Source organism: Eumetopias jubatus, unplaced genomic scaffold (genome assembly GCF_037043125.1).
Source record: "Eumetopias jubatus isolate StellerSeaLion01/CBP00866 unplaced genomic scaffold, mEumJub1_p1.0 scaffold_10, whole genome shotgun sequence".
Lineage (NCBI taxonomy): Eukaryota > Metazoa > Chordata > Mammalia > Carnivora > Otariidae > Eumetopias > Eumetopias jubatus.
The window spans coordinates 101,850,757-101,874,038 of record NW_028274816.1 but is presented as its reverse complement, the minus strand read 5'-3'; the positions used below and the strand labels follow the sequence as shown (position 1 = coordinate 101,874,038).

The 23,282-nt window shown below is 50.4% G+C and overlaps 1 protein-coding gene across 1 annotated transcript; it reads right to left on the bottom strand.

Moving 5' to 3' along the window:
• Positions 1 to 7,785: 7,785 nt before the first annotated feature.
• Positions 7,786 to 20,854, bottom strand: CAVIN1 (caveolae associated protein 1). The gene is made up of 2 exons (XM_028093919.2): positions 20,254 to 20,854; positions 7,786 to 10,231 (listed from the first exon to the last, which is right to left on the bottom strand). Exons 1-2 carry the CDS (start codon positions 20,722 to 20,724, stop codon positions 9,530 to 9,532), a joined length of 1,173 nt encoding a protein of 390 aa, XP_027949720.1. The 5' UTR covers positions 20,725 to 20,854; the 3' UTR covers positions 7,786 to 9,529.
• Between the last annotated feature and the right edge of the window lie 2,428 nt (positions 20,855 to 23,282).

Sequence of the window (23,282 nt, the reverse complement as noted above, 5' to 3'; positions counted from 1 at the left end):
ACTCTGCCTGCATGCTTAAAACACATCCCAGGGATGCCTGGTTGGCTCTATCGGTGGATTATATGCTTCTTGATCTTGGAGTCATGGGTTCAAACCCCACGTTGGGTATAGAGATTACTTAAAAAATATATATATACATATATATAATATATGTTTTATATATATTATATAAAATTATATATTATTATATATAATATGAATACATTATATTTATATTTTTATACATATAATCCTGTAGGAATATAGCTGTAGGTTCCTGGAAGGTTGAACCCCTTCATGCTCATTTTCATAATTCCAGCATATAGCATCTATCCCAGAACTCATTTGAGCATGAGTTAAATATTGATAAACATATATTGAGTAATCATATTCGAAATAGCTAACATGGAGTGTTTACTATGAACTAGCCACTGCTCTGAGCATATATATATATAACCCAGCTATTAACTCACTTAATCCTTACAATGACCCCATGAGGAAGATACTGTGATTTTACAGATGAAGAATAGGAGGCTTACCCAAGGTTAAGTGACTTACCTAAGAACATGGAGTTGGTAAATGGCAGATCCAGGATTAAAATCCAAGTACGTCTAACTCGAGAGCCTGAATGGCTGCTCTTCTTTGACTATATCCGCCGGCTTAACCTTCCTCTTGGATTCCCAAGGAAGAGTCTAAAAGAGGGGAAAGATGAGGTGCCCACCCTCTACCCATCAAGTGAATAAACCAGAGTCCATCCCATTCAGGCCTGTAGTGGTTTATAAACATGTCTGCAAATTCTTTGATACTTCTCCCATTTAAAGGTCGAATCTGATTCCACTCCCTCAGTAACTCACTTTTAATAAATAGAATACAGCGTAAATGATGCTGCATGACTTCTGAGGTGAGGCCATAAAACACGGTACAGCTTCCACATGACTTTCCCTTGGGACACTCACCCTTAGAACTGTTTGAGGAAGCCCAAGCTATATGTAGAGGCCCCATGTATGTGTCTGGCCAACAGTCCAGCTAAGGCTCAGGTGACAGCAAGCATCAACTTGAGTGGAGCCAGCCCCCAGATGGTTCCAGCCCCCAGCTTTCAAGCCACCCCAACAGAGGCCAAGTGAAGCAGAGGTGAATCATTATTGCTGAGCCTTACACAGATTACAAATTCATGAGCAAAATAAATGTTGTCATTGTCTTAAACCAGTTTTGGGGTGGTTTATTACATGGCAATAAGTAAGTAGGATAAGTTTCCATTTATCATTTCAGACAGACTCAGGAACTATAAGCTAGATCAGGAACTGAGACTGATCAGACTTTGTAAGTTTCTAGAAACTGTATTTACTCTCTCTTCCCTGTAGAAATTAGCAGTTAAACTCTAAATCAAGAAGACTTGGCAAAGAAAAGATGTGGAGAAGAATCTTGGGGGTGACAAATGGGTGAGGAGTCATTGTGGTGACCAAAGGGAGCAAGGGGCAACTTGTGTGTATGATGACCCCTGTGGGGCTCAGCAACAGAAAGGCTCACCAGGACTGCCCAACTTCCCCCTCACTAAAATAATAAAGAAGAGCATCTCTCCTTCCTCCTGTCTGAAGAACAGTCCTCCCTCCTCAATATTTTCAAGGCAAAGCTCTTTTCCTATGCTGCTTAAAACGTCATTCATGCCCTGTCATTCTGTCCCTTCCATGGCTGCCCATGCAGCTTAGGATAAAACGATTCTCCTTTCTCTTATTCCTGTCAAGGCCCTGCCTATCCCACCAACCTCCCCCATTCCCACTAAATTCCAGCTAGTCCGTTTTCCACCTCAGGGCCTTTGCACAGGCCATTCTTTTTCCTTCTCCAAATTTGGCACATCCTAGTTCCTTCTCACCCTACTGGTCTCACCTGCTCAGAGAGGCAAGTGTAACTGTGTTGTGTAACTACCCCCACCGACAGTTGCTCCCAGCATGTTAATCACTATCTTTATGTGCTGTTTCCTGTGAACTCCTATCATTCTCATTTTATTTATCTGTATAAAGTTTCTTATCTGTCAGTTCCAGGAAAATGAATCTTACCTGTTTGCTGCTCACTTGTCTCCCCGGTGCTGGGCATATCATAGGTGCTCATTAAATGCTTAGTGAATGAGTGGAAGTGCTCTTGGTCCCATACTTCCCCTCTCTGAGTTATCACTTCTCCTCTCCTTCCTGACTTCTCTACTTATTCTTCTCTTCTGTCTCTGAAGATATTCCTTCTTTCCTATCTTGACCCTCAAGTTACCCCCCCTTCCCATCAGTCCCCCATGTCCTCACCCCCACTTGTTCTACCAAGGTAGCTTCTCTCCTTTTTCTCCATAGGACAGTGCTCTTGGCCATCAGGGATCTCCTCCTCATCAAAGCTAATGTCTTCTTCTCATCATTTTATTTAACATTGCTGTAGAATGTGGTACTGTCAATCATCTCCCCTCTTGTCTCTTAGACATTCTTTCTTCCCTTGACCATTGCAGTGGTCAATAAAAGCCATTGCACTAACTACAAAGCTGATGGAGCTGAAGTGAGACACATAGGGTTTGAATCCTGGCTTTGACACAGAATGAACTACACAGCCCTGGCCAAGTTGCTTACCCTCTCAAAGCCTCAGCACCCACATCTTCGAATGGAGTACATAATTCTGACTTTGATTAGTTTACTTTAAAATGTCTTTTTTTTTAAAAAGATTTTATTTATTTATTTGATAGAGAGAGAGAGAAAAACAGCATGAGAGGGGAGAGGGTCAGAGGAAGAAGCAGGCTTCCCGCTGAGCTGGGAGCCTGATGTGGGACTCGATCCCAGGACTCTGGGATCATGACCTGAGCCAAAGGCAGTCGCTTAACCAACTGAGCCACCTGCAATTTTTTTTTTTAATCGCAACATTGGGGAGACTTGTTGGAAGGAAACCGAGATTTCTCCCAAATTCCAATAAAGAGTTCAACAACCACACCTTGGGGAAGGGCAATTTCAGGAACCTCACCAGAGGGAGTCTTTGTAGAACATCTCATTCGAGCTATGCCCATCCTTTGTTATGACTTGAAGCTGTTGCTGAAAATGTTCAGGCTCTGTGGCTGTCAGCTCAAAATTCTGAATTGCAGGCAGAGAGGATTTCATTGGCCCAGAAAGGACCAGATCTCCATCCTTGACAAGGCAGCTGTGGACAGGGGCAGGGGTCATGGTCACCCAGCAGAGACACAGCCCTGGAGGGAAAGGGCAGGGGCTGTTCTGAGCAGAGAGACATCCAGTACCGATCAGAATTACCGGAGATAATGTTAATGAAAATACCATGCACCCAGCAGGATGTCCTTCCCCCTCTGTGACCATCCATGACCCACTTTGCTGCTCCCCTCTTCCAATCCCCACAACCTCCTAAAGGTGGGCGCTCCTGCCTTTAATTCTAAATTCCATCCTCTTCTCGTCCTGATTCCCTCCCTTGGCAAACTCATCTATTCCCAGCACTTCAAGGACCACCTCTCTTCTGACAATTCTTTCATGCTCAGTCTTATTAGGTGCAGATAAACTACTTTCTCTCCTGGGTCCGCAGCAACTTCCTCTGTAAAATGACTCTTTCTGTTGCCACATCTATAAAACAAAACCCTTTTTAGTTCCAACATTCCATAGTTCTATTAACTGTTCCTCAATCATGCCTTCAGCTTTCCTGCCTCTGCCTTTCTGCACACTGTTCCCCCCGCCTTTTTTTTCAAGATTTTATTTATTTGACAGAAAGAACACAAGCAGAGGGAGAGAGGGAGAAGCAGGCTCCCTGCTGAGCAAGGAGCCCGATGCAGGACTCAATCCCAGGACCCTGGGATCATGACCCGGGCCAAAGGCAGCCACTTAACCGACTGAGCCACCCAGGTGTCCCCTGCACACCATTCCCTTCGCCTGGAGAACTTTCCCTGTCCCACAGCACTGCTTTCATTCAATTACCTTTATTGAGTACCTACCATGTTAATAGATACCTCTTGGGTCCTGCCTGGCTCTCAACAAATCCTACTTTCCTGGGAATTGCTCTTCTCCCCACTCTGCAATCATACACTGGAATGGGTCCTTTCAGCCACGTCTGTATTACATGATCCTGTCCTCCTGGCCATAGATTATTAAATCCAGGGTGAACACTGATGTTAACTGCCTTAATCAGATTCTCTGTACCAGGAATCTGGAATTTGAAACTGAGAGGTACAGAGCCTGGGAGCCCTTAGAGCTGAGTTCCATTAATGTCAGCATGTTAGAGAGGGCTATCCATCAACTCCCTCTCAGAAGTCCCTGGAGATCCCCTGGTTCCTTTCTTCCTACCTTAGCTGTTCAGTGATTCCTTGGAGTCTGTGGGATATCTTGGCAGCCTTCCAATGTAAGTTCCTTTTTCCCTTTATGGCCAACATCTTTTTCTTATATTTCCAACTAAATAAGCATTAACCACTGCAATTTTTGAGACACCATTAGGCTCTGGTGACACAAAAAGCATGTAAAATGCTATCTCAGCCCTCCAGCAACATCTATTTGAAATCCTACCCAGGTTTAGGAGTGCATCTTAGAAGCCCCCTTCCTCCTATAAATGTCCCCGTATTCCCCAAGCAGGATTAATCCCTCTCTAGTGTACCGCCTTTGCATTTTGCTTTACCTCCCTGACAGTCATCTCTTTCAGCTCTTTTGTACATCTGCTTTTCCCACTAATTGCAAACCCTTTCAAAATCAAGAGCTAGGTATGTTGTCTTTTTAGTCTCTTGGCTTCCAGCACAGTATCACAAACAGATCATTGGGAAAGAATATCTGTTGTTTTGTCTGCTCATCATCCTCTCCTCTTTCTGTTGATAACAGTCACTCAATTTTCGTTTGGGAAATCAGCCTTCCTTCACTCTCTATTCTATGGTTCTAGAAGTGGTACATAACCTAGATGTGGTCAGAGGCACAGTGATTCAGATTTATGACCTGTCAAGGCCAATGGACATCATATCGGTGATTCTGGCTGGAAGGATTTGGAAAGAAACCCTCTTAACTGAGGTTGTTTAGCTGTTAAGCCATAAGCCTATAGTTATTGATGGTCATCCTTGCCAACGCATGGGGAAAATCTGATTATTAATCAAACAAACACAATGGAAAAGAGAAAATAGGAGGAGAGATAAACTCCCAATAATATTACATCAGAATTTGCATCCAGACACCCTTGGACCTATTACCAGGAACTTTTTTGATTACAGAAATTCCCTCTGTATTTGTTTTCAGCTTTTTTTTCTTTACTCATTTTTTTTAAAGGTTTATTTATTTTAAAAGAGAGAGAGAGGAGACAGAGCACGCATGCACACAAGTGAGGGGAGGGGCAGAGGGAGAGAATCTCAACCAGACTCCCCACTGAGTGTGCCACAGGACTCAATCCCATGACCAATGAGATCATGACCTGAGCCAAAATCACGAGATGGATGTTTAACCAACTGAGTCATCCAAGCGCCCTATTTTTTATTTTATTTATTTATTTATTTATTATTTATTATTTATTATTTATTTATTTAATTTTTAAGTAATCTCTATAACCAATGTGGGGCTTGAACTCACATTGGGCTTGACCCTGAGATCAAGACATGCTCTACCAACTGAGCCAGCCCAGGCACCCTGATTGTTGTTTTGTTTTGTTTCTGATGAAACCAGTTTGAGATGAGTTTATGACACAATAGTCTTGTCATTCACTCATTCATCCATTCATTCATTCATTCAACAAGTGTTTATTGACATAAAGTTCTATGGGAGTCCTGAGAAGGGAATGGATAGTATGCCTGGGGTGAAGCTGGGGAAAAGATTGGTTTAAGAGGGGAGGTGGAGGGGGGAGGCCATTCCATAGAGAGAGAGCAGCCTGAGCAAAGGTCCACAGGCTTCAAAATGTGTGGTCCATTTCTGGCCAGCAAATTCCGCAAAGAGCATGTTAAAGAACAGGAAGAACTGGGGCGGGACCAGACTCTTAAGGGATCTTGTCAGCCATGTCACTAAGTTTAACACTTTGGTCAAAGGAAGGCATTTAAACTGTAAGGTATGTTTTCTTTAAAAAATATCTGTATCACTAGATCTCCTATCTCTATCTGGCAGTAATGTGGGGAATGGATTGGAAAGAGAATCTAAAGTTCATTCAAATACTCGGGGTGGGAGCAGATGAGGGTCTGGACCAGTCTGAGACTGGCTGCGGCTTCTGACCCCCGTAGAAAGTTACCTCTTAGAGCTTTGGAGATACCACTTAGAGACCAGATAAACTCAGTCTGAGGCTGTACGGGAACTTCCTTAGATCCCAGGTTACATTTGACGGGATCCTTTGAGAAGATAATACCTCTAGTTTATTGTCATGGAAATAATGTTAATGATGGGTGGGCAAGTTCAGGACTAGTTTGTGGAAAAGATGCTTTGTCGCTGTGGGACCTTGGAATGCTATCAAATCCTATTGGTAGGCAGTTGACTATCTCATCAGAGCCTGAGACCAGCTCTCCTCCTCAGCAGCAAGGGGAGAGGATAAGGAGTAATTTCTGATTCTGGGGAAGCTGTGGCCCCACACTTATATGTAAAGAAGGAATGCCATGGAGCAGGGACCAGCAGAAATGTGGCTGTTCAGAGAATTAGGACTGTTCTTAACAAAGCGGTGCCCAGAATAAAACTGGGTAGGGAAGGTACAACAAAATCATTGTGCTGGTATTGAAAATGTGGTGGACCAGTGAGGGGCATGGCTTGTAGAAGGAAAGGGGTGTGTGTATGTCAGATATCTTTTGTGGATAAGAGAAGTAAATGATGGCCTGGTGTCCCAGGACTTTTCCTGGTTTCCGTTGGCCTTGTTACTCCACAGTTGGGGTCCTGACATCATTCCCTGCTTCTCACAGCTGTACATCCGGATCCCAGAGGAAGAAAAATCCTCTCTTGGCAGGAGGGAAGTTTCCTGGCTCCCAGGCTCTGAATTTTCAGCATCAGTTTCATTTCTTTTGGTGGGAAGCCAACCCATTTGGGAGATTTAGAACTCCAGACTCTGCTGTGCTTGTTGCTGGTGGCCCCTGCCACCAGGGACAAAGGGAGTTGAAGGGGAATGCATGGCTCATGAGGAAGGACTCAGCTTGTTTGAGTCATGGCAGAAGGCTGGCATGGAGCCCCAGAAATGACACTATTTTCATTAGGGTGATTCTGATATCCAGGCAGAACCCACATGATGACTTGAGTCCATTGCTCTAGGAAATCCATAGCTTGTGGACGGTCGGGCAGGCTGCTTGCTCACGGGGAAGAGAGGCTGCAGAGACAACGAAATATATGCACATTCCAGGATTGTGGGGAGAATTAACCATGTTGTGTGGCTATGACTGGCACATATGACATGCACCGGAATCCTTTCTGACATTTAGCTCTCTGAGTCAGGGTCTCTGACTTTTCCCCTCCCCAGGCTGCCTCCTCTGGGCCTGATTCTGATTCAGAAGCGCAGATTTGGAGGAAGCTCAAACTGAGTGAGTAAACAGTGTGTCTGGAGGGCTAATGCCCTGACAGCAGGGAAGTAGATCTAGACAGTAGAGGGTTATAGATTCTTAACAGTTAGACTGTGGAGCCAGGCTGCCTGGCTCAGAATCCCAGCTCTGCCACTTACCGAGTACTTGACTTTAGACAAGTCACTCTGTGTTTCTTCACCTCTAAAATAGGGGTGATAATAACACCCCACTCCCACTCCTCACCCCGGCACAAGAGGCAGGTTTAAACCAACAGTCCTCTCCCTCTTTCCCACCCTGGTTCTCTCCTGCCCTCTGTAACTCAGCCTATGTAACTGCCTTCGGAGAACATAATCCAGCACAGATTCTTTTAGAAAAGCAGGTTTATTGGTCGGGCTGCTCACCAGGACACAGCAACATGACAGGCTCCCAGGAGCCCACAGGAAACTGTATCTGCCCACAACTCAGGCCCCTTCAGCCCATCAGCACCAAGGGACCTTGTCCCACAATCCCCAGCCTCCCTCAGCTGAAGTGTCTCCAACCATTCAGAAGAGAGAAGGAACCAAGAAAAGGAGGGGGCAGAAGCAAAGCTTTGTATTATAAAAAAATGTTTGTGTCCCCAGGCTCCCTCCCCCCACCCCTTAAAACAATTAGCTGTAACTCTAAAAAGCAAAGCAGGGAAGATAAGGCAGAGGAGGTGGGGGAGGAGGAGGCCTTCAGTCCTCCTCTCTGGGCTGTGCTTGAAGGGGAAGGGAGGTGTCTTTGCTTCTGACAAGCCGCCTTTACTGGAGAGGAACAGGGGGGACTGAAGTGTCCTGAGGAGAACCTGTCAGTGGACAGCAGGACTGAAAGTAGCATCCCTGTCATCCCCAACGATTCAGGAGAGGAACCCAGAAGGGCAAGGAGGTCTCGGCAAGTTTTGCAGCTTTATGATGCTAGCTCTAGCAAAGGATCTTGAGAAGAAACTACCAGGAGTGAGCCAAGGCCGGGTTGCTCCATACACTCTCGCCATCTCGCCTCCAGCACTCAGCATTGGTGGCCTGGCCATTAGCACCTTGCTGTCTTTCCAGTCGGCCTCCCGCCTACCTCCCAGCCCTCTGCAGTCTGGTGCTGCCCCCTTCTGGAACCCTCATCTTCTGGACTTAAAAGAAATGGGCTGCCACAAGGGGCACCATTCAGACCTGTTAAGGGGTAGGGCGAGGCTTACCTTTCTCTTCTCTTTGGATCATCGCTTTCTCACTGTCCTCCCTCCTTATTCTGAAAATTGTCCTGCTGTCCTCTGAGGACCCCACTAAGACGGGGTTCTTGTCCTGTGATTCTCGTGCTGCTGAGAATTCTCCTCTCTTCACTCATTTCCACTTTCCACTATTTCCCATTTTCCTTCCCAAAGCCATAGCCATACGCTGCTGTTGCAGATGCATAAACATGTTAAGTGTTCCCTACGCCACCTGCTCCTTCCCCAGGGCTCTGCTTGGCTACAGCCTTCCTTGTTGAGACCCTTTACAGATACAACCCGCGCTGGACTCTCATTCCAGGGTCACGGCTCACTCTGCCCTCCTCCCCCAACTGCCCCAGGTTCTCCCAAAAGCTGCTTTCAAGTCCTTCCAGTATGGGGCAAGGGTCCCCTTCAGGATTTCCTCTTTCCTTTTATGGTAATTTTGGCTTTGAAGCCTCCAGGGATCAGGATGAGAAAGAAGAGCTCAGTGAACAGGAATGACAGCAGCTGGGTACGAGTGTGAGGTGGAGGTTGGGGGGAAGGCAGCCTACCCCAAAGTGGGGTGGGGCAACCATGGAAATGACAGCAATTTTCTTTAAGATCCCTGACTTGGACGACCAGGACACGGATCACTCCCCTCTCCATTCCCACCCAGATTATGCCCAAATTGGGGCTATCCATGGTGGAGGCTGCCTCCCCCTCCCATCTTAACAGCTGTTAAGACTTGGAGGGGTGCTCCTTGAGGGGCGGTGTTGTCAATTTAGAAACATCTCAGCCCGCGTGGGGTCGAGAGAGAATGCGAAAGAGAAAGTTCCAGAGGGTAGGGCACGGGGAGGGGGCAGTGAGAGGAGGGGCAGGGTGGCGCGGCCTCCCGGGCAGAGCCCCGCGTCCGCTCAGTCGCTGTCGCTCTTGTCCACCAGCACGGCGTCCGACTCCTCAGTGATCTCCAGCAGCGTGTGCACGTCAGGGCTGCTCCCGCGCAGCAGGTCGGCCGCCTCGCCGCGCTCCGCGCCGCCCTCGTCGTCGTCGGCGCCCACCTCCACCATCTCGGTGGCCTTCAGCACCTCCACCTCGCCCTCGCGGATCTTCTTGACGTGGAAGGTGAAGGGCGGCACCTTGTAGACCGCCGTCTTGGAGCGCGCGTAGACCACGTGGTCGGGCGTGAAGGACTTGCGCAGCTTGTCTCGCGAGGTCTTGAGCTTCTCGCGCCGCTCGGCGGGGACGAGGCGCGTGCCCAGCTTGTTCATGCGCTTCTCGAGCGTGTGCCGCGTCTTCTCCAGGTTCTCCTTGGTCTTGAGGCGGGTCTTCTCCAGGTTTTCGCGGGTGCGCACCTTGGTCTTCTCCATCTTCTCCTTGGAGAAGGCCTTCTTGAAGTCGTCCACGCGCCGCAGGCCGCTGCGCTTGATGCGCTCGGCGCGCGACTCCTCGATGACCTCCTCCACCTCCACCGCCTCGTCGGACGACAGCTCGAGCGCGGCCGCGTCCTCCTCCGGCCGCTCGCCCTCGCCCAGCTCGTCGCCCTCCTTCTCGGGCAGCGCCTCCGCCTCTTTCAGCGACTTGCCGATGCTCACTTTGGCTGGCAGTTTCACTTCGTCCTAAAGGGAGAGCAGAGCGCAGAGGTGAGGGGCAGAGCGGAGGGCTGGGCGGGGACACTGGGCGAACCCGCGGCAGGATGGTAGTGATTCTGGGGAGTGCGTGGTAGCCATGACATCCGCCTGACTCCTTCGCCGGTGTGTCCCCAGAGCCTTGGCACTGAGCTGGACACCGCGTGGGAGCCCAATAAATATGTGTTGAATGAATGGTAACTATACAAACGGGGCGAGGAGGGAACCGAGCTTCCGGTGGAAGACTGGCCTGTGGAGTCATTGCGCTTGGGCTACATATCTCTGCAGCCCCCAAACCTGTCCTACATCCTACGTCCACGTATCTTACATTAGACTACTCCTTACCCCTTGCGTCGCAGGGAACACAATTTAACTTTGGAAATGGGCAGAGCGCCCTCTGGTGCACTAAATCGCACACTGCTCTAGCCAGGCCAAAATGCAAAGGGGTTTGGGAAGCCGTTGAAGGGTGGGGGTAGGGGAGTGAGCTCACAGCCAGTGTCAGGCGACCCCCAGGTAGGGTAGCTTGAAGGCAAGATAAAGGGAGTGCGTTTCCCAGACTTCTAATCATTTCAGAACCAGTCTTAGGGAAGGAGAGCTGTGCTGAGCCCATGCTCCCCACCCTTGACCTCATACTGATTTGTTCCAACAGTGGTCATTCCCCCCCACGTAGAAACTGAAGAAAGGAAAGAGGAAGAAGCTGGCTGGCAGCCAAGAGTATGTTTTCTCCCCAACATGGACATTTATTCTGGGTCTGACTTCCCAGCCTTGGAATGGAAGGGAGGGATTACTTTTTCCATTGTTTGTTTGTTTTTGTTTTTTTTTTACCCAGACCAGAGCTTAAGGAGCCAGGAATCAGGTAGTGGTCCCAGATTCCCTGAGATCTGGAGCTCTGCGCTAATTCTTCCCTCTTCCCCTGGGAGTACCTAGCACCAGCACTGTTTTCCGTTCTGGGAAGATTTTCCAAGATCCTGACTCTGGCCAACATTTCAGAATCTCAGGATCACCCCCCACAAGAAGGTAGGGGAGGCTGAGCACAGAAGGGGAAAGGGGGCACATCCAAGAACATAAACACAAACCCAGATCTCTGGTCCAGACTCTCTTTAGGGACTTCAGATGAAGGAATGAGAGATAGTAGTTTTTCAAAGGGTTTTCTGAAGATTGTTTCCCAGAATTGTAAAAAAAAAAAGTCCCATCTGAGAAAAATGAGGCAACATGAGTTGACCCCTCTCATAAACACACACACGCACACATTGTCCACTTGGTATCTCAGCAACACCTGCTACAGAAATTCCTCCCCCAGCCCCCAACCTCTTTCCTCTTCCCTCCCATCTACATCCCCCCAGAGTTTCCTGGTTTATACTGAAAACTAGGAACACCCCCTCCCAACTTCCTTCCCTCCCTGTCAATAGCATTAGCAAGGACAAAGAATGCTGGCTCCACCTCTTCTCCCAATCTGGGCACCAGCACTGCTGGGCATCAAGCCACCTCAAGCTCTCATTATTCAACTACACCTCCCAGCAGGCAAGGTGATCTGGGCTCAGGGCATGCTGGGACTTGTAGTCTCCACCTGCCATAGCTGGCTTAGTACTGTCATTCTGTCCATCCCTCTGCATCTTATCACTCCAGAGGAGTTGAAGGGGTTGTTTTCTTTGTTCTGAGTGTAAGAGTGTCCCAACCTCTCTTAACATTCCTTCCTATTTCCAGTTGTACCCTTTGGGTTTCCTTTTTACAGTCACTTCTTTCTGCCTGCTACTCAAGTCCTCTCTCTTACACACCATTTTAGGACTCTTCGTGATTTAAACTCTCTGCTGCTTCTTCATCCCTCTCTGCCCAGAATTTACCTGCAGCCCCAGTATCAAAAAAATTTCAGCTCTGATCTCCTTCACAGCGTCTCTGACTATAACCCCACATATGCTCCACCATAGGGTAGTGGAGAACCCCTCCTTTCACTAAACTTAGACAATGTGGATGGGCTAGGGAAGGATTAGGGTGATGGGCGGGGAATAGTCAGGAAACAGTCCCAGCTGCTGGAAAACAAATCGACATTGTCTCCCTGCCCCACCCCCAGCAACCCTGATACCCCCCTTCCACCCCCAGCCCTGCCCCACCCCACCCCCTAAAGGCTGAGCTGACTCATTTTCCTGCCTCTGGCTTCCTAGATTAAAGGTGTTTGCCAGCTCAGCTTGGAAGTGAACAGGGCTACGGACAGAGTTGCAGACCTCTTGTAGCCAATCCCGTCTTCCTAATTCCTGATGAAAGGTCTCAAATACAACATCAGGGAACAATCCCAGTGAAGGGAGGTTTATTCCTGGATTTGGAGGTGTCTCTCCCAGTCCAGAAAGGTATATGGAACTATATTAACCCCATTCATTGTAGGTTTCCCCCGGAGTGATGGCTTATACCAGAGGAGCTGCCTTGGTGGAAGGTCAAGGGATGGGGTAAGAAATAACTTCACCTAAGTCCCTGGACAATGTCCAGTAGACTGGCTCTGCAGAGGGTATACCACTATGATTTTAGCTTTTTTCCTCCATTAATGGATTTTCTCTTTTCTCGCCCTTTCCAAGCCAGGTTTCCCCTGTGACTCATAAGCTTGGAGTGCTGTCTTGGGCCCACCCCATCATCCTGTTGCTACAACAACCACCAACACAATTCCAAAGCAACTCCCCCCCACCCTGGGCGCAAAGGCCAGGCACCCTTGTCCCACCCCTACTGCCTTGGCAGAGCACCTACACCAAAGGAGGAGCCTCAGGGGGCAAGGAGGGAGGGCTCTGATTGTTCTGTTTTCACGTTTTTATTAAACAAAACCACCACTCCCAACAGGCTTGGTTTCCAGAGTTACCTTTAATGACCAGGTCTGAGCAAAAGCATGCACAGCTTCCCCTGCCCCCCACCAAGCACACACAGTTCTCCAACCCAGGAAAGCACCAGTCTAAGATGAGTTTCAGGAGCCCCAGGAAGGCTTCCTGCCCCTTCCACTCCACTGCCCAACCCTGCTGTATAAACTGAAGATCCTCTGGTCTAGGAAGAAGATTTTTTTTTTTTTTAAGATTTTATTTATTTATTTGACAGAGATAGAGAGAGAGCACAAACAGGCAGAGTGGCAGGCAGAGGGAGAAGCAGGCGCTCCGCTGAGCAGAGAGCCCGATGTGAGGCTCAATCCCAGGGCCCTGGGATCATGACCTGAGCTGAAGGCAGACGCTTAACGGACTGAGCCACTCAGGCGCCCAAGGAAGAAGATTTTAATATGATTATAATTTAATCGAGTACCTACTATGTGCCTAGTCCTTGGCCAGGCACTTCACATTTGTCAGGGAGAAGGGACAATGTCATATGACTCTAAGTAGGAGCCTTTCCTTTTTTTTTTTCTAAAGTAAGTTCTGTACCCAAGGTGGGGCTCCAACTCATGACCCCGAGATCAAGAGTCACATTGTCTACCAACTGAGCCAGCCAGGCACCCCAGGAGCCTCTCTTGACTTAGAGCTCTGTCCCCAACTACCTGAGAATAGCCAGAGAAGACTTTGGAGAGGGCATTCAGAGACCCAGGATCTGCTCAGAGAATATGTTAGAAGAGGGTGCAAGACTTGAGGAGAGGAGAAAAGAAGGAAAGTCATAAAAACTCAGGATCATTACTTTAAAGTGCCGAGACAAGGGGTGAGAGACAACGAAGGCAGAGGGTCCTTTCTGCTAGAGCAGGATTCTCAACAGGGTTAATGTTGCCCCCAAGAGGGTGGAAATTAATTCTTGAAAGGAGAGGTGATTTTAGATACTGCAATAGTTTGTAGTGCTCAAAGAGTCCCAGTACATACACAGATAGAGATAGTATATCTGTAGTATTAAAATTTCGTGGAGGAGGGAACAGTTAGGGGGAAAAAAACATCTAAAAGGACTCCTTAGGGGGATGATAATGGAAAAAAAGAAAAAAGTTGAGGAAACCCTTTTGTGCTATAGGGAAGCCAGAGGATCCAAGCCAGCGCCAGCTAAAATGTCCCCCCTTCCGGCCTCTCTGAGTTGGCAGCTTTTGGGTGCCCCGCCCAAGGCAGGATCTGGCAAACATAAGGGATCCCTTTGCAAAACATTTTCTAAAAAAAAAAAAATGGAAAAAATAAGTGTAAATGTTTTCTTCAGCTACAGGGAGGGGGTGGACAGGGCACAGAACAGACCCCAGGCCTGGGCCTCATGAGGGCCCTCTCCAAAGAAGCTTTGAGCCAAACTGGCCTGTCCCTGAGGAGGAGTCAAAAGGGAAACAGGAAGGAGAATCAGATGCCATGGCACAGTTTCGTGCAATTTCATGCAGGGCAGCACGGGGTGCAGCTCCAGTATGGTGTTTGGAGCGTCTATTAAGACAGAAACCGAGAGGTAGGGGAGGGCCCCGTCCCTTCACCTCCCACCCCATTACACACATCACATTCGCCTGAACTCTGCATAATGCCAGAGTGTTTTCATAATACCCACCACCCACCCAGGGCTTGAAAGAGGCCTGCGATCCCGACACTGACCACCACTAAGCAGTGATAGCCCATGCCCACAGCACCGCGTCACCAAGGAGACCCTAAGCACCCCCACCGGCTGTTGGCTTCTCTGGGGTGGGCAGAGGCACAGGCTCTGGGTAATAGGGCAGTGTCCTAGGCGTCTGGTCAAAGGGTGGGAGCTCAGGCACTGTCTCAGGCTTCAGATCAAAGGGCTCAGTCTCAGGCAGAAGGTCAAAAGGCACGATCTTGGGTGTGGCCAGGTCAGAGGGTGCTTTCAGCTTCTTCTTGGGCTAAGATGAGGAAAACGGGTTTAAATGGGGCTTGAGATAGGTGTGGATGGGGTTGAGAGAAAGAGGCCTTAGTGGGCATGCAGAGTTGGAGTTGGTGAGTAGGGGGAAGGGAGTATGGTATGTATCAGGCTGGAAAGGAACCATATTTTATATGCTTCATCAAGAGGGCCCTGCGGTTGAAAGTGGAACAAACCCAGGCCCATGTTTAATAAACAATTTAAACAGAGCCCCTCTCTTCTTCCCTCTAGAATCTTACCCGCTCCCATCCTTAGCCTCCTGCCTTCTATCCCTACGCAGCCAGGGTTATGGGATGATGCTATTGAGGGCTGGAGGGAATAAGAGGCTTTCGGGGATGGAGAAGGAGCTCTCTAAGAGGTCAGTTATTGACTGTAGCTGGGAAGGCTCTGATGAGTGAAAAAGAAGGCAAGTAGGCGAACAACTCCACTGTCTTCAGAGTCCTATGCGGCTGATCCTATTTCTCATTATTTCCCCGGGGCAGGGTGGGCACTGGGTGCCGCCCCAGATAAGGAGAGGGAGAGGCATGGAAGAGGGACATCCTGGCTGTTTCCCTTTGGCCATGTCCCCACCTCTGGCCTCCCTTGCCAGCCCTCCCCCTCCCCACGCCTGGGATATCAGATACCAAGATGCACAGAGAAATCAGGAACAAAAACCAAGCTCTTTTTATGACAGGTGGGCCTGCATCCTGGAAGACCAAGCAGCAGCTCCCATTCTCCCTCCTGAGGGCCTGAGTTGCCACTCTTGGCTTTGGTCATGAGAAGTCAGGGAGAGGGACGGTTAGGGGCACTACCAGACTCCAGCGACAGCAGTAGTGGGTAAAAGCCTCTAGCCACAAAAACACAAGTAGCAGGTGCCAATCTGCCCTGTGGAGTACAAGGAGAAGGGGGGAGTGGCAGGGAGGCCGAGGAGAAAGCCAAATGGTCCTCTCATAGCCAGATGCAGAGTCCATGCTAGGGGATACCCGTACTAACCAGGGAGCTCTGTGCCTTACCCTCTGTACCCCTCCTGTCCCACTGTCACTGGTCCACTGTCATTGGTCATTGCCTCTCCTTCAGTACTAGGAGGCTGAGCAGCTAATGGCCACCAACCTTATAGCCACTCTTAGGGACGTTGATTATTACACCGGCATGTGTACACACATGCGCACACACAGCGGCCCGGATGCCAGGACAGTGCAACTATCTCCCTTAGAGAATGAAGGAGCCAGAACTAACCCTCTGTTGGAATAACCTCCACACTGACTTCTGCTGCAGAGCCTGGGAATGGAAGGAGGAAGTGGGGAGCAGAGAATGTAGCAGAAGAAGGGGTACACCTGGGTTCTGGCCCCAGCTTTGACCCCCACTGACTTGAGTGACATCAGGCAAGTAACTTCCTCTCTCTGGGCCTCCACTTCCCCAGTTATAGAATGAAGGAGCTGAAGTTGATTATCTCTGAAGCATCTTCTAGCTCAAAAAATCTGTAATGGCAGAATAATGAAATATTCACAATAGTATGCTTCAGTGAAATGGAACAAACCACTACTCATCTCTGAGGTTGGTTGCCTAGCAACAATATCCTCTCCTCTCTATCAGTTGCTTACTCTGTGCCATTGCATCCCTTTTTGATTTTGACCTTTACAATAGTCAGACTTTATTTAAAAAAAAAAAATCAGAGGGAGGAGTATTATTTCCTTTGGTCTTAGGATTACCCCTAAAAATATCCTCCCTGCTTTGGATCCAGTGACCAGGAAAAACTCAGCTTTTTGGAGGAAGGATGTGGTAAGCACTCTTTCCATGGCCACTGGGCTCAGGGGATGGAGAAGGACAAGAGCCCCACACTGGAATATTTTGGGGACAAAAGTTTGGAGTTCTGGAACAAGAGAGCCCTGATTTGCCTTGAGTCCAGGAAAGAGCTATATGGGTTAGGTTAGGATTTGTGGAGGAAAAGCCAGCAAGCCCTCATTCCAGCTTTGGTGCCCTCATTTTTGAAAACTATGAGCCCTTAATCCCTTAAATGCTTCCTGGTCCTATCCTCAAGCACTTGGAGCAGGTCTGATGGGTCCTTATGTAGATCACTGTCTCATCAAAACTGCTCCAGAAAATGTTTATTTCCATTTTAGCCCCTTTTCTGCATTCCAAAAGAACACTAATAATATCCAAATGGTTATCTGGGAGAATTGGATCTTTTTTTTTTTAAGATTTTATTTATTTATTGGACAGAGAGAGAGCACAAGTAGGCAGAGAGGCAGGCTCTCCGCTGAGCAGGGAGCCCGACAAAGGGCTCGATCCAAGGACCCTGGGATCACGATCTGAGCTGAAGGCAGCCACTTAACCAACTGAGCCACCCAGGCGCCCCTGGAAGATTTGGATCTTTAATGATCACTGCCCCTCCTGTTTGTACAGTGCCCATGATCTGCCTGATCTTCCCAGCAGTTAGTTTTCAGTCCAGTGACCCTTCACTACTAGTAGATTTCGTTCTTTTCCTTCACTAGCTGTTGCCTAGTTAGGTGTCACCTGATAACATGGGATGCCAAACTGCTAATTTTTGTTAGGGAGATAGGGAAATGCCAGAGGACAGTAATGACTCAGAAGTGGGTTCAAGGTGAGGGCTCTGATATCCTGGGGTGGGAGGTGCTGAATTTCATGGGGGGCAGGGGGGATCAAATGCAAACTTAACCTATGAAATTATTATGTCTAGCAGTTCCTTGAATATAGGGTGAGGCCACACAAGGGATTCCCTCCTTATCTCCAGGAAAAAGGTATCGGGGGGCCAGATGACCTGATCCCACAGCTGGGGCCTCCTGCGCCTTTCATTCTCCCTTCCACCCCGCCCCCATTGCCACATCATCACCTCTTACATCTGTAGGGGGAATATAACATCCTCTCCCCTGTTCCCACTCTGGAGAACTCACACTCTCCCAGGAGGCCTTTCTCCAGATCTTTCTCTCTGCCTGGCCACCCAAGCATCCTACCCCTGAGCCTGACTACCATAAATGCTGCCGCCCCCAAGCTTCCCTATTAGGTCTGCCAAGGCGCAGAGCTATTTTTACCTCATTCTCTTCCCAGGCCTGCAGACCTCAGAGGAGCAGCCTCTGCTTTTCCTTTAGCAGCTGAGTACCCCACGTCCTCGCCCTCGCCCCCTACCTGGACATCTGCTCTGCAGCTCAGGGAACTGCTGCTTCCCTGAGCCCCACCCCTGCTGCTGGGATCTTTTCCTTGCTGATCTCCTCTCCAGGTTTGAACCGTGTTACTTGTTAGTTATTTGCCCTGTGGTTTAGCAGCTTGGGGTCCCCAGCTTGAGCCATTCTTTCCACTGCCACCTTCTGCCTCCCACTGGCCCTGGTTTAGTACAGATGCAGTCAAAGCCACCCTGTTAGTAGAGGCCCCCCAGACGCACGATGTAGAGATGTGTGCCAGCTGCCGCGAGGCAGTAACAGCTGCCATCGATTGGCCTCTGCCTGGGAGTCTCCCTCAGCACTCGTCCTTCTCTCAGCATCTCCACCTTTGACATAGGTTTATCTTGAGGCTGAGGACCTTCCCACACTCTGCGGTCTGGGATATTCAGAGTGAGGAGGGCAGCATATCAAAGCCGTTCATGGCAACCCTCTCATACACCAGGCTGTGGAGACCCCTGCGTGTTGCTCTTCCCCCAGTGGACCCCCCCCCCGTGCTAATCAGATTTCCCTAAAATCTCTCTCACCCACACTCCCCCAAGCAGTTAGATTAAGTAGAAACAGCTCTAGACAAACATTTTCTACCAGACTGTGCTCTATGGGCTGGTGGGTAAGCTTCTAGTGCTATGTGGGAGGAGTCCCTGGGCATTGGAGGGAGGGGGCGAGCACCACTTCTGTCTCTGTCCCACCACCATCTCCTCAGATGGGTATGAGCTCACCCATCTCCCTGTGCCTACTGTTCCCAAACCCTTGTCCTCATCTGCATCTCTCTTAGCTCCTCCTAGAGAGCCCAGCCAAGGACCTCACTGAATCCCAGATGGTCACTCAGAACCCAGTTTGACCAGGGCCTGGTGCAGTCAGGGAAACCACAGCTCCCAGAGAGGTTCTCTCACCTAGAGGGTGTGGGAAATCTAGGCTTCCTTTTCTTTCCATTCCCTTCTGAGGGAGTGTAAGGGGCAGAGGGAGCATACACTAACCCTGTCGCCCCCATGACCTCACCTCCTTGGGGTGGGAATCTCAACCTCTGCAGGAAGCAGAGAGGAGAGGCTGGGCACATTCCCACAGGATCAAAGATCACCAAGCCCTCAGTTCAGAACCACTTCCAATGGGATTGGGGAGGGGGCAGCGAAGAGGACCAGCAGCACTGAGATTTCCAGGTTTATTTGCGGTTATGATACAAAAATGGCACTTTTATCCGGGTGGGCAAAACGGGGAGAGGTGCAAAGGAAGCCACAAGCGGCCTGGGCGGAGCCTGGCGCGCGCCAGCCTCCTCCCCACTGTCCGCCGGCTGCTCCGCGGTCCCGCAGGCCAGCAGGGAGATTCTCCGCGCCTAGATCGCAGGACCCGGCAGGGGCTGTCCATTCTGCCCCGCCAACCCCTCTTGCACTCCTCACGTCGCGACCCGCTCCCCCAATAACCCTTACCCCCCGCCCCCGCGCCTACTTACATCTGGCAGAGGGGTTCGGGAGCGCTGCCTGCGTCCCCAAGGGCCTGAAAGTGCCCAGAGGCTCGGGGCAGATCGTAGCGCGGGGACGCGGGGGCAGCCGAGGCCCATGCGGGTCCGGGGGCGTGTGCTGGCGGTCGCGTCCCTCGCCTGGCGCAGCCCCCGCCGGTGCGTGCCTGAGCCCTGAATCACCCGCTATATCGGGCGGGCAGCGCCGGAGGCCCCAAACCCGGGCCGCGCCGCCAGTGTCCGCTTACAACGGGCCCACCGGCCGCCAGGGACCCCTAGCTTTCCCCAAAACCTCCGCCAAGTAGGGAGACTTCACAGAGCCGAAGTTGGGAACGATCTGCCTGGGGGAGCGTCCTCGAGTCCTGTCCCCTAACTTTTTTGCGAGTTTGTCACCAGAGAGAGGGGGCTCGGTGAGAAGGCGTGGGGTGCAGAGTGCGCCCCTCCGCGCGTTCCAGGAATCCGCCGCCCACCCCACCCCGCCCCACCCCACCCCAGCGGCGCTCGCCGGAAGGAGGGTGGGTCCCCCGAGCCACGCCAGACTGGCGGGAGCGCCGCACGGCGGGCAGGTTCCCCCCCCACCACCCCAAGCCCCGGCGACCGCGGGCCGGGCGCGGTCCAACCCGCCAGCTCACCTGGTAGATCATGACTTTAAAGTTGCGGCGCCTCAGCAGCTCAGCCTCGTTGACCTCCAGCTTCTTGATCTGGCCGGCCTGGCGCTCCAGGCTGCCGCGCACTGTCTTCACGTTGACGCTGACCTTGCGCACCTTCTCCAGCAGCTTGCTCACGGTGTTGCTGGTGGTGGCGTGTGCCTTGCCCAGCTTGCTCAGCTCGCCCTGGATGCTCTGCACGGCACCCTCCATCTCCGCCTGCCGTTCCTCCAGCTGGGCTTGGGTCAGCTGGATCTGGTCGACGGCGCCGATGATTTTGTCCAGAAGGCTCAGCACCAGCACGCCGTTCACCTGGTCCGACTTGATCAGCTCCTCAGAGCCGGCCCCTGACGGCTCCTCCGCCGCTGGCGCCCCCATGGGGGAGGACCCCGAGTCCCCGACATCGGGGTACCCGGGAAGCGGCTGCTCGATGATATGGAGCTGGGTGTCCTCCATGGCTAGCCGGAGCCGTGCGGGGCCGGCCGGGTGCAGCTGGAGCTGAAGCCCAGGAGAGGAGGAAAAGCGGGGGGGGGGGAGCGAGAAAGAGCAGAGAGCCGAGGAAACTCGAGCCACGTCCGTGCGCACCGGGACGGTGGCCAGAACTGTGGGGCGGGGAATCGGTGAGCTCCCCCGCTCCCGGGCCAAACCCTGGAGTCTCATCGCCCATTGGCTGGCCCCACCCCAGAAAGGGAGGGACCGGGGCAGAAGGGGAGACCGATGGTGGGGAAGGGGGGCAACCGAGGGGGATCCAAGAGCCGAGCGCCCCACCCTTCCCAGGATAGTTGGAATAGTTGGAGCGGGAGACTAGGGCCTCGGCTGCCAGCGGAGGCCGCGCAACTGGACTGGGGCGGAGGAATGTGAGCCGTGAGCTGGGGAAGGGAAACAGGTCTTAGAGTGGGGCTCTCCTTTTCCCCCCCGCTTTTTTTGCTCATCCACAAACGTACCTAAGCCTTTGAAGTTCTAGAGCGGGGAGTCAAGTAGAACATGAGACCCTAAAATCGTATGCAAAATACTGTATTTGCCTGTGACCAGTTTTTGAGAGGGAAAAAAAAAATCCATGGCTTCCACCGTCTTTTCAAAGGGGCCTCTACCTCCCCCAAAGCCAGATTACTAATCACTGTTCTAAAAAGCTTGAAGGGTTCTGAGGTGCTGGGCTGGCTGAGTCAGTAGAGCATGTGACTCTTGATCTTGGGGTTGTGAGTTCAAGACCCACCTTGGATGTAGAAATGATTTAAAAATGAACTTTTTTAAAAAAAAGATTTTATTTATTTATTTGACAGTGAGCAAGTGCACAAGCAGGGGGAGCAGCAGAGGGAGAGGGAGAAGCAGGCTCCCCGCTGAGCAGAGAGCCCCATGTGGGCCTCAATCCCAGGACCCTGGGATCATGACCTGAGCCAAAGGCAGGCATTTAACCCACTGAGCCACCCAGGCGCCCCTAAAAATAAGATCTTTAAAACAAATGTTTGAGGGGTTGTTGGGGGAAGGGAGAACTTAGATTAAGATCACAGTGGTGGTGAGCTGCAAAGCTCCTCTAGTTTCCTCCTAGATTTATACTAACAGAGTAGGACTAAGATGGACAATAAAATAGGAAGTAAAGCCTTTTGCCCATCTCTACCGCTCTTTAAAAATTACCTTTCCTGGGCTCCTGGGTGGCTCAGTCGTTAAGCATCTGCCTTCAGCTGGGGTCATGATCCCAGAGTCCTCGGATCGAGTCCCACATCAGGCTCCCTGCTCAGCGGGAAGCCTGCTTCTCCCTCTCCCACTCCCCCTGCTTGTGTTCCCTCTCTCGCTGTGTCTCTCTGTCAGATAAATAAATAAAATCTTTAGAAAAAAAAAATTACCTTTCCTGTGTTTCCCCCCTGCCAGAGGCCTAGCTTACAGTGACTTTCCAGAGCGGGACCTAGGAGTGCATCTACCTCTCTAATCCCAGAGACTGACCCTTGGCAATGAGAGAGATCATCAAATCCCACCTCTTCACTTGACACACAGTAACAAGAGGGCCTAGAGAGGGCAAGTGACTTGCCAGGTTAGCCTTGGTTTGGTGCTCAAATCAGGTCCCTATAGTGTTCTCTGGCTCTTTCTACCTTAGCACTCTACCTTTCATTGAGACAGGTTAGGCAGACATGGTTTCGAGTATGCAGGCCTGAGGATTAACTACAGACATATTTTCAACTGTGATGGGTATCAAGGACCAGAACCAAGGAGGACCCTTGACTCAGAAGTCTAGAGAAAAAGAGGCTGCCCATGCTCCCCTGTTTTGCTATCTAGCACAGCACTGGACTTATGAGTTCCCTGGGGTGGCACCAGCCCTCTTTCCCCCAGAAAAGCTACAAACCTTTTCCCTGGTTAGGAAACCAAGCTTGGGTTTCCCCAGCTGGACAGATGATGGTCTTGGCAAAAGGTCACTTTAGTCTGGCATGCATTATCATTAGGAAGAGTGAAAAACTGCTCAGTGGGGCTCCAGGCCCCAACAATCCATTCAGAGAACCAAGCCAGAAAGATGCTGAAGAGCTCAGTTATCTGGGACAGTCTGGGATAGCCCCAATGACTAGCAGATATCTATCTGTTAGAACTGAGAGATTACCAATTTATTTTAGAATTTAAGAGAAAATGTACTGGGTTGCCTGAATGGCTTAGTCAGTTAAGTGGCTGCCTTCAGCTCAGGTCATGATCCTGGGGTCCTGGAATCAAGTCCTGCATAGGGTTCCCTGCTCAGAGGGGAGCCTGCTTCTCCCTCTCCCTCTGCTGCTCCCCCTGCTTGTGCGCTCTCTCTTAAGTAAAATAAAATCATTTAATAAAAATTAGAGAAAATGTACTATAGCAGTTTAAGTTGCTTCCATTGAGGATTGATAAGACTTCTAGAAAAAAAGAAGAGTGACAGTAGAGAACCTTACTAACCCTTTATAAGGTTCTTATTTAAGTAATCTCCACACCCCACGTGGAATTTGAACTCACGACCCCGAGATCAAGAGTCGCATGCTCTTTGGACTGAGCCAGCCCAGGGCCCCAGGTTC